The 11,447-nt window shown below is 39.0% G+C and overlaps 1 protein-coding gene across 1 annotated transcript; it reads left to right on the top strand.

Moving 5' to 3' along the window:
- The first annotated feature begins 4,602 nt into the window (after positions 1–4,602).
- Positions 4,603–11,447, top strand: LOC140311772 (uncharacterized). Its single transcript, XM_072389284.1, has 6 exons — positions 4,603–4,877; positions 6,039–6,068; positions 6,840–7,148; positions 8,250–8,399; positions 9,607–9,653; positions 9,749–11,447. Exons 1-6 carry the CDS (start codon positions 4,808–4,810, stop codon positions 9,902–9,904), a joined length of 762 nt encoding a protein of 253 aa, XP_072245385.1. The 5' UTR covers positions 4,603–4,807; the 3' UTR covers positions 9,905–11,447.

The raw sequence follows: 11,447 nt of genomic DNA, 5'->3' as shown, positions 1-11,447 counted from the left end.
CCATTCCCACACGTTTATGTTGTATCCGTTTCCCTCTTCAACTCTTTATCCGCGTAAAACCAAAATGTAGCGACGTGACAATCATTTACAATGCTTCAAGTCAGGGAGCAAGGCTTCTGTCGGTGTCATGTAGCTCAACCAAACGAAAACGGCAGAGCTGTGAAACATTAGCAGGCTGTTGATCGTGAATGGAGCTGGGGAATACCTCTGCTGGAAAACAAGATGCGCTCCTCACTTGACTGCTCGTGCATGCGCGCAAGCGCCTGCTTGGAGACTCGGTCCTGCAAGGCTTTGTTTTGTGGCTGAGGCAATGAAATGCACGGAGCCAATTTCCTCAAGGAGGGAGGAAATGTGCGCACGAGGACGTGCAGAGACCGCCTACCACATTGTTGAGCATCCGTACAGCCTCTTGAGTCTGTGCGCACGTGCGGACTGAAAGTGTTGACATGTTTATAAAGCACACTTGACAGTAGACCAAGCATGTAGGAGTGTAGGCTACACGTAATGAGTGTGCTGGGAAGTGTGTTTGCAGGTGCATGCGTTTATGTCGAGTTACAGCAGGTGGGTGTGTAAGTAATATCCAGGAAATGCGCTCTTGAAAGTTAACCGTGACATCCAATCTGCAAGCTGTATGCAAGCGTGGGGGCACGTGTACGGTGAGGATTAACTGTCACTATTCGCTTGGTTTCTCTGAAATGCAGCGATGACACCTGTGTCCTCCTGGTTGCTAGGGAGCTGGTGATGGTTTGCTCTGTTGTTAGGAAATGAGCTTGACACAAGTACAGCAACAGTGACCAACCAGTCAACTCTCGTCTCCATCGCGCGCGAGAGAGACAGCACGTTCATACAAACACGCTTGTCGTGTATCCATGACATTGGAAGACACCTTGAGACTTTCTTTCACCAAAATCATAACCAAGGGAAGTGAATTCCGCATATTGTGACTGCATCAACAGCGTTTGGTCCTCAAAATAATAGAATACCCCCACACAAGTAGGCATACACGTGTGCAAACACTTGTAGTCAGGGTTGTCTTTTTCAGCATGTTTGACAGATCACATCACTTTTGCAGTTGGCAGGAGAGCCTTTAAATCTTTAACAGTCTCTAATGCAACAAAGGCTCCTCAGTTTATTATTTCTATTTGCAGCTGTGTTTGTGTCCAACTGATGAATATATGCCACCATCTTCGAGCTATGCATGAGGCCAGAGCTTGAACCAAAACAGTACAGCAGATGGCAGCAGATTTAGGCAACTTGTCAAGATATTTACCCACTAATAGACAAGCACTAACTCCCACTCTCACACCTTAATAACAGCTAATCGTTGAAGGAATGGCTGGAGGAAAAAACCTTATTGTGCAGCAGCATTTCGTGTTTGCTCGCACTAATGTGTGTGTTGTTCTGACAACAGAGGGAGAGGGAGATATGTAAAAATCAGTCAAAAAAATCACAGATGACCTTATTACTTCTCCAGGTAAATATTGCACTTCTTCCTTTACATAAGCAGCCAATTTGTAGATTGTCAAGGGTTTTTCTACAGAGCGACTGTTTGGAAAGGTTGGAATGTACCACTGTGGACAAATTTTCTGGTCCATCAGCTTGCATGTCTGAACCCACCTGCTGAACCTGAATCATGTGTGTGTGTGTGTGTGTGTGTGTGTGTGAGGATGTGTTGGTTGAGGCTTGGTGTGTGGCGGATGGTCTGTGGTGGTCGTATGGGGATCCCATTCTCCAGTTGTTTGTTGACTGTTTTCTTAAAGCAGCTTTTAATAACGGAGCCGGTTTCTCCGTTACCATGGTAATAAGGGCTTTCCTGCTCTTCCCTTTACATCAGCCTGTGTGCTTCCTCCCACCTCTGCTGTGAGAGATGAAGCTCAGCTAAATGCTTTAACAAACGTCCCTCAGCAAACAGCAGCCAAGTCAGATTCTGAACATTACATCATCCTTTGTTTTGTCTGCTTTTCTGACCCACCCATGTAGCAAATTATTTTGCACAGTGGTCAAACTGCAGATAGCATGTTTAATTGATATATGGTTGCACAAGCTTGTACTTTAAATGGCATATTCTTATTCCATCTATGTAGCTGTAAAGAGAAATAGCAAATATTTACCTTTAATATTTCAGAAAATGTTCTGCATTTCTGCATTGTACACACCCCCTCAGAAAAAGAAGAGGTTGAGGTTTCTGGGTATTACTCATGTCCAAAATCTCACCCACAGATATCGGATGATTCTGTAGCAACAGAGACGAAGCACTGTACACCAAAACCTGCAAAACGTGAGGGAAGACATGTTTCAGTCAGAATTGCTGCATGGGAGGAGAGAAGAGAAGAGAGAGCTGTTCACCTGTGGGTGATAGCTCAATTAACACATACACATCAGATTATTAATGCACTGACAAGCTGGTTAGTAAGTATGCAAAAAGTTAAAGATAATCCCAGGACAACAGCAGCACTGCTAAGTTTAACTGCAACAACATGCATCAAGCAGGAACATTTGTCCACCACCCAGAACATGTTGTTTACACTGGTAGTTTGTCGCATTCAAGTTTATGAACGTCACTGTCCTCTCCGACTGCCACATGGGTAAATTACCTGCACCTGTACCTGCAGGTAACCATAAAAAAAACTGTTGAGTGGCAAGAAGATTTCAAGAATTATAGTATTATGTGTAGAAACAGTAATTCAACAGAGAAGCTGTACTGCTGTTTCCGATAAGAGACAGAAGCAGCAACAGAACATATTAAGATGTACAGCATAAACAAGGAAATGGTTGGAATAAAAAAAAACAGTGATGAAGGATGTAACATCACAGGGGAAGTGAACAGTAAAATATGTGAGTGTTACTGCTGAGTGTGAGAGAAATAAAAAGGGTGTGTTGGATCAAGTGTCATTTGCATGGTACTATTCAGTCCACAAGATGGCGTAGATATACAATAATGATACTGGAATAAACACATCGGCACCCAAAATCAGGTACTACATGACAACAATCGTGACATATTCATACACAAAGAGTAAAGAGAGCAGGGTGAAGAAAGGTGCTGAGTGCATCACAGGGGGTCCACCAGCAGACTGGGCCTATAGCAACATAGCTAAAGAGCAGCTGCAGAGTAACAGTAGTCTTTAAGGAATCAAGAGACAGACCCTTATCTAATTTCCCATTTTATAAACAGGTGACTGGCATTTAACAATATGAGACGCTCTTGCCTCAGAACGATGCCAACTAAATATAATATGCGACATCTGCAGCATCTTAACTGCAGCTTACCACTTGGGTTTTTTTGTCAGATGTGCATTAAATCCGTTTGTGACAAAGTAGATTTTTCATTTTGAATCAATTCAAAGTGTTCACTTAGCGTCACGCCCTTTAGACCTCACAGGAACCAAAAGTTTTCCACAATGATACACTGGTGTGTCCTTCCGGTTTGTCTTACAAACCTCCTCTCTCCTTTCTCTTCTAGATGCAGTTAAGGACTTGAGACATCCTCCAAAATATTTCACTGTGACCGATTTCCTGGTGATAAGCAGGTTGGGCCGAGGAACAAGGAGACAAGGGGGCAAAATTAGACAAAGAAGATTAGCCTAGACTGTGATCAGTCACCGAACAAACCAATAAATTAATAAATTAAATGTAATTTATCAGTTGTTTCTGTCTAAAGAAAAAGCCCAAAAAGTTACATATATGTGTGTGTGACTGCTATACTTTTCATAACTCACCCATTTGCTGTCATTGACTGTACTCATGCACTTTGATTTGGTCATAAAGCATTATTCAGAGAGATTACTTTTGTAACATCCTTCTGTTTTTAGGAAATATTATATATTCTGTGCCTTTGAAGTGTCAGAGGTAATGGTACACAAAGCAGCAGCCACTGTTCTGGTTTGATGAAGAACTGTAGGCAGCAGGTGGTTTTTGAACTACACCTTCTTCCCTGCCACTTCTATCACTTCACAAACCAAAATAGGTGTCCCAGCTATAAGGAAAGTCTGCGTAAGACAACACAAAATAATGATCAAAAAGCTTTTGCCACTTACAGCTGAGTCATGAGCCTCCATATTAGCCAGGGGGTCTTCTATTGTCTCACAGATTTTATGTGGTGAAGCTGAAACCAAACATCTAAGCAACAGAATCCTCTCCTCTGTTGCTTACAGTGTTTAATCTTAAAGCCCCCAACTTCCTCAGCTGTGGTTGAAGTGTTGTTGTGTGTGATTATTTAGTATGCGTGGCAGATTTTTTTATTTTACACATATAGCAATGAGCATAGCTACATATGCAGATGAAATACATATTTCCAACATTAAAAGCTTTGTATACGTCAATATTTATCACTTTCAAGTTTGTTCAATGTGGAAAATTCTCAAATATATAATTTGCACTCATAATCAAATCTATTAGTTACTGGCATGGCAGTACAAAGTAAAATAAATCCAGGCAAAAAAAAAATCTGTCCATCGTGTGGTGATCTTCTAGGCTGCTGTCTGTATCTAACCGTTTTGGAGATTCTTTCTCACAATATGAAGGAAAGTATTTGCCCCTGAATTTGCCTGTATAATGTGACTGCTCCTCACAGTCTGCACCACATGTTTATGAGTCTGTGTGAAGTCTTCCGTTTCAGGAGGTGCTTGTGATACTGTAGGCAAATCGGTGTTTGTGCAAGTTCCTGCCTACGGTTTCCTCCCGTCAGGCACAAAAACTACTACTTGACTATAAAAATAAGATTTCAAAGAGGCTGCTCATACAATCACAGCGATAAAAGACTCGAGGGCCAACGTGCCTGGCCTGCGAGAGAAACGTTTCTTCTATCATGGTTGGCAACATTGTCAGAAAACCTCTTGGGTTTATTTTGATCGTCACAACTCATGTGATTTTCAACGGTAAGCTGTCTTCTTTAGAATTTGTACTTTTTTGAAGACTTTTTTTTTGTAGGTTTTCACCTGCTTGAGGCTCGTGGTTAACTTTACATATCTTAAGCTGTCACCTTAAACTGACTTTCTGTTTTGGATGTTTTAGGCCTCTAATGACAACTCAGTTTCTTTGCTGAAATCAATGAATTACTAGTACTGAATGGGACTGAAGAGAGGGAGAGGGCGATGTTTTTTGTACTACTTTATTCCTAAGTAACTGTGGCTCTGAGATGATTTGTTGTCAATTTGGCAGTGGTGTCTGCTTTTAGTTTTGCTTGTGCAAAACATAATTAAAATGAGAACACAGTGCTTCATAAATGTCAAAGTCATTATATCATCTTCAGTCTTGAAGAATATTGTAAAAATGCTAGTTTTAAAGTAAAACCCATTTCTTGCTACAGTCACATTTACAGTTTTCAGCTGTGCCTGTGTTAAACTGAAAAACAGAAAGCAATGATTAGCAAATCATTTGAACTCTATGATTAAAAGAAATAGTAAAAACCCTGGCAAAATGTCAAATACTAAAAGTGGGAAGTTTTACGATAAAAAAGAGAAACATTTTAAATTCATTTCCAATAACTTACCTCAAACAACTTGGGAAAGAGGCATGTTTAGCTCTCTGTTGGATCACCACTTCTTTTGGGTAAAATGTTTTCCCATGATCATTTGATGTAGGATTTGGAGCTCGGTTGCTATTTTATGTTCCTTTTTTTACACTATCATATCATCTATCCTATGTCATATGACTATCATATGTACATTGAAGATTGAAGTTTCCCGCAGGAGTTGAATATCTGACTTGGTTCTTCCAGGTGACACCTAATGTTTATATCCACTCCTCCCTAATAAGTGCTTGCATGTAGACAGATTAAGCAGTTGTTTGCATGTGAGTATTCAGACCCAAAATGAGCGTACAATAAGTACACTGTTCAACATTTAATGAGTTGTGTATGGAAATGGAGTTTAAGCATTTGCAAATTATTGCAATCTGTTGCTATTTACGTTTTGCTCTATAAAATTTCAAACAGCTGTATAAGAGAACAGCTAGGTTTTTAATCTCCATTCTGACTGGATTAAGAAATGCTATCTTATTTTGACTCTGAATTACTGATTATCTCGGATGTTTTTCAGCTGCAGAGCACAGCAACAGTAAGTTACAAAGTAAGTACAAAACAAAATTTTGCTTTAGCTTTAGTTTAGGCTCATAGTTTCTGTTTTGCTTGCTATCTTTCACTTGAGGGGATCTTTGTGTAACGACACAAACTCGGAGAGTAATATTCGGGAGTTCAGCAACTGTGGCTTAGCTTAATATACAGGAGAGTTTTGTTGCTGCTGAGACTGTTGGAAAATATATACGTTATTCAAAAATCAAGTGACCTGTCCAGGGTGTATCCTGCCTCTCGCCCCAATGACAGCTGGGATAGACTCCGGCGCTCCCGCGACCCTAAATTGGATTAAGCGGGTATAGAAAATGGATGGATAGAAAAATTAAGTACAGATATCAGTAGATGAGTCGCCAGTCCATCACAGGGCCACACAGAGACAAACTAGGCAAAAAAAACATTCACTCTCACACTAGTATCTGAACATAATATAAACTCTGCACAGAAAGACGTCAGCCAGGATTTTAACCAGGAACATAACAAATACAGTCTATAAATAATCACATGATTTTGTAATACACACACACAATATAAAGTAGCTGTAATTAGTCTGTGCCAGCTGCAACCTTAAACTGATTAATATGTCAGTGTATATCTGTCAATATATGAAAAACTGATTAAATAAAAGTAGGAATAGCTCTAATTCTAATTCACAGCAAATTTTCTTATGAAGGACTACTTCCACAAGTGGTTAAAGTGGTTTACTGTCATACAGAAGAGTTCCATCCTGCCTTCCTTCTCACGTGTTTCTTGTTCTGTTTCCATACAGGCCCTGGCCAAGCAAACGTCACCGGGATCCTCGGCAATAACATCACTCTTCAGTTTACTTTTAATGTCAAGATCCCCAAAAACATTTCGCTTGCCGTTTATAAAACAGGAGAAAAAAAGATCTCGGAGTACCCACAGTTCAGACGCTGCTTTGAAGTTTTCTCCAAAAACTCTACTGTGTTTTATCACATCACAAATCTCTCTTGGAATAATAGTGAAGTTTACTGGGCCAGTTTGTTTAATTCAGGTGCAGCAATTGTAAGTAATAAAGTGCAGCTGATCGTTCAAGAGGAGGACAGAGTCCCCACAGGTAAGGCCATGTTTTCTGCTACACCAATGTAGATCAGTTCGAATGTGCTGCAGAAGACTGAAATTTTACATATTACACATTATAGATGAAATATCATTGATTGCAGTTAGTTAGTTTTAGTCTGTTTTGAGTGTTTTTGAACTGAGATGAAGTGTGAGATGAGCAACCGTCTTCTTTTATTCCAGTTGAAACAATTATTCTTTGCCCACCACCTTCACTTCCCATATCTAAACAGAGTATGCTCCTCAAAATCCTATTATTTGTCTCCTTTACTAAGACCTACATGAATTATCAAACCATAACTTATCTCCTCAAAGCGTATGGCTGTTTCTATTAAACTTCGATTCCAATGTCCTATTTAAAAAATAACACCATATAGTATATTTATCAGTGACACTTAGCTCTGGTTATCGTAGGAGTAATGATTAAACTGGATGAAAAGAGCAGTTAGATTTTCCAACATGAATAAAAGCCTCTTTTTATATGTAATTATATCTTTTTTTGAGACAAGAATGTGTCATTCATCCAAAACATTGTGAAAAAAACTAAACAATACTGTCTTAAAGCTATTGTGCTATTTGCTACCATGGCTACCCATTTGCTACCCAAGATATAAAGTAATATAATAATACACCAGAAATATCAAAAGGACTGGAGAAATGAATGTTAGTCCCCTATCTAATATAGTCCCAAATAAAATGCACTGTTTGGTCCTGTTCAAGTAGTGTTAGTTAAGTTTTCACAGCCATCTACAACGCCTTGCTCTAAGCCTAATATGAATTTGTTGATATAGGCATTCATTTCTATCCACTAACTTTAAAAGAAAGAAAATAGCAACTCAAAGGTACTTATTGAACAAATTCAAAGCTTAGCTTGATGTTAATGGCTGGTAATAAGTCAAAGGATCCCAAAGTGACATCATAATAATAATAATAATATAATACATATATATATACACACATACATGATCTTGTGCAGAAAAATGTAGTCAAACAGCACTGTCTCCACAGTTACACTGCCTGTTATTAATCTGTTGGTGAGAAGTATTTCTTTTCTGCGTTTATAGTAATAATTTACATAATTTTCTTTTAACTCCTACAGATCCAATACCTACTATACCCACAATATCTCCAGGCAGTGGAAGTTCCAAATTAATTTCCCCTGATGCCGTCACTATCCTTGTGGTTACACCTGTGATGCTGTTAGCTGCAGTGCTTCTATTCTTGATCTGTTGTCTTGTGAAAACCAAAGGTAAGGAAAAGTACGTTACAGTATATGTTACATGTGTTTGCTGTCATTCACATTTCATTATTTACCTTTAATCTCACTCATATGTCGTTGGGAAGATAGGACTTATTACACTGACCTAAACTGAGTATCGGTTGCTTGGAATGCACAAGGTATAAAATTTTGTGAACATTTCCATGCTTTATTAAGCCTAAACTAAGATGTCGACTGAATTAAAATCTAATATAAATGATTTACCTTGTATGCTAAGAAACTTCACAGTTCACTATTTCATGTGTGTTATAGGGGAACGGTTCAGTTTAAATTCCTTGTTTTTGCTTGTAAGGCATTTGTATTTTCCTTGGTGAGGAGATAATGTTTATCATTTGGAAAAAAATGCTGTTGTGTGGTTAGATGCTGAAAATGCAAACCAGATTGCAGTTTCACATCCTTTTGATGCAGGCGATGATTCACATTTTTGTAAACGAAATCTTCCCTCAGCTCATGCAAATGTAATCGGGCCTACTATCATTGTGACATGGGTGGAAAAAAGCTCACTTGCACTATTTTATCATGAGCCTGTTTTCACATCAGAGGCCAACCCCTCTCGCCTACTTTGAGTGGGAGCCCTAAGTCCCGCTGACCTCAGAAACCAACTTTGATGATTTCCCGTATGTGAATACACATGCAAGCTTTTTGCTGACTGTGCACTCCTTTGACGCTCCATTAAGAGCAGGTCCAATCATTGACATAAACCCAACACAAATCTCCTTTATTGTCTCGAAGTTCCTTGTTTATATCCTACTAATCTTGAAGATCTGTACAGTTTGAGTTTGCTAGTGTGCCCCCTGGTGGAATCCTCCAGTTACAGTTGTGTTACTTAGAGAGACAACAATGAAGACAGTTGCATGAGTTTAAAACAAACAAACAAACAAAAAAGATCAGCCTAAGGCAGGATTCACACAGATGCCGTGCATATTCAACTGTGGGCGGGTCTGACGGTTGGAGTTGTTGCATCAGTCACAAAATCAGCTACACCATCAATCAAATCATTTGCTTGGGTAATGCCTCTGTAGTCGCTTGAAAAAGTTGAACAATTCTCAAGCTCTGCTCGCAAAGTGAAGAAATAAAAGCAAATTAACAAGAAATTAAAAATGCTCTTCATTGCAAAAATGTATGTGCTGTGTTGATCCCCTTACTCAGTGTATCACCTGTTGCACTTCTCATACAGATCAACAAGAAGAAGAACCACAAAGAAATTCAAATCCCACAGTGCAGGTACGCACATTTCTCCATCTTTACAGACATGTGTGGATACAAACATGTAAAAAAACAGCACAGACCCCACAGTCTAACTCTCATTGCACTTGTAGGAATCTATTGAGGACTCCATTCACGTTCCTAGACCCTCGCTGGTCTACAGTGTGCTGGACTTCCCCAAAAGACCTCCGGCAGTTGTGGAGTTTCATCCCAGTGAAACAGAATATGCCTCTGTCAGCTACCTCCCAGAAAAAAACCCACAAATGTGACTCATACCTGAAAGTACGCTTTATCACTTTCAGTCACAGTTTAACACATGGACACATTTAGTCTAAAAATATATTTCTTGTAAGTATGATTAAGTCTGAGTTGAGAATCCTTTCAGGCTGTAGGTATTTTGCAATATTCTAGGAAGAAATTAGTATAGGGAATCAGAGTTGATGTCTGCATGGGTAAAAAGTATCTCATTTGTTTTGTCTTTGTTCTTTCTATTTCAAGAGCATTTGCCTACTAAACTCCTGATGATAACCGGTGACATTTTAATCTCTAAGTAACAAGACCCACTTCAATGAAAATCTTGTTTTTCCTATCTTGGTTTTGACATGCTAAATGATGTGAGCACATGCTAAAGAGAGTTTAGGCAGAGTCAAAGACAAGCAGCTGTTCATAAGTCTGTGTATACTAGATAAGGCAACAATGTTGAAACTCAGTACTTCTGGATATAGTGAACCATGCCATATACATTCAGAAAATGTAAAAATGAATAACAATTTCTGAAAAAAGAAACAGGACAAGGAAGAAAAGTAATAAAACCAGTATAAACAGGCAGTGGTAAGGGGATTACTAACCATTGGTTGACCATTAGTTCACTTAAACCCAAAGTTTAAGTCCTGCTCTGTGGCGGGATTAATTTCTGAATCAGGAATGACTAAGTTTTGAACTTCACTTTAATGGCATATGAGTGTTTCTTCATATACTCTTTTTTTTTTAACAAATGCCTGTTAGCTATTATTAAACTCCCTCTTAGTTTCATGTTTAGTTACATCTTTTCTGTCGCTGTTTCCATCGGTCTATCATCATAGTTTCGACCGTTCACCTTTTTTTAACCAACAAAACTGAGAGACTGACGTGAAACGAAAGTTTTGGCAACGAAATTTTGTGTGTTGTGACAGATCGATCTGTCAGGTCAAAAGTACTGTACGTCACAGTAGTGATTTCCGTTGTTTATCTGCATTTTACACATACAGATACTATCTGACACTATCTCACTGCACAATCTTAAAAGTTCTCTGTTTGCTGGTGCTTACTTACGTTTTTGATAGATTAGTCGAATAGACTCGTACTGATTCAGTTTTAATTGTTATTGTGTGTTAAAATTGTGTGATGCAGTCACACTCACCAAACTCTTAGTGGAAAACAAGCAGGTTGACTATACAGCCGGATGTTTCTCATTACTCAGGAAGAAGAGCAACTAACTAAGCTAGTAAATCATGTCTGTGGCTTTTGAAACGAGTGGTCTCGGTGGCACGCAGCCAAACTCAGACTGAAGATTCTTCTCGACTTTGAAAAGCACGTTGGTAAAATAGGTAGATTTTTATGCCATCTAGATCTAAACATCTATCACAAATCACGTTAGATTTCTTCTTCTGTCACCTCTTACTAATTTCTACTGAGCTGCACCTGTCACTGAATATTGTAGGTGTGAAGTTATTTCTGTGTGTAGATAATGTCTTGTTCATGGTTATAAGGTATGTGAGTGTTATGTGAGTAAGACAAGAAGATACATCGTATGTGTTTCATAGTTTGTTTTTG

The sequence above is a fragment of the Leuresthes tenuis genome, unplaced genomic scaffold, assembly GCF_036924035.1.
Source record: "Leuresthes tenuis unplaced genomic scaffold, fLeuTen1.0.hap1 SCAF_7, whole genome shotgun sequence".
Taxonomy (NCBI): domain Eukaryota; kingdom Metazoa; phylum Chordata; class Actinopteri; order Atheriniformes; family Atherinopsidae; genus Leuresthes; species Leuresthes tenuis.
This window is presented reverse-complemented; position numbering and strand designations above follow the sequence as displayed.

What these genes read in the sequence shown, in the direction of transcription:
- LOC140311772 (XM_072389284.1), top strand. Translation starts at nt 4,808, where the DNA reads ATGGTTGGCAACATTGTCAGAAAACCTCTTGGGTTTATTTTGATCGTC. An exon ending in AACTCATGTGATTTTCAACG is followed by an intron (nt 4,878 to 6,038) that starts GTAAGCTGTCTT and finishes GATGTTTTTCAG; the next exon opens with CTGCAGAGCACAGCAACAGT. An exon ending in ATTCAAATCCCACAGTGCAG is followed by an intron (nt 9,654 to 9,748) that starts GTACGCACATTT and finishes TTGCACTTGTAG; the next exon opens with GAATCTATTGAGGACTCCAT.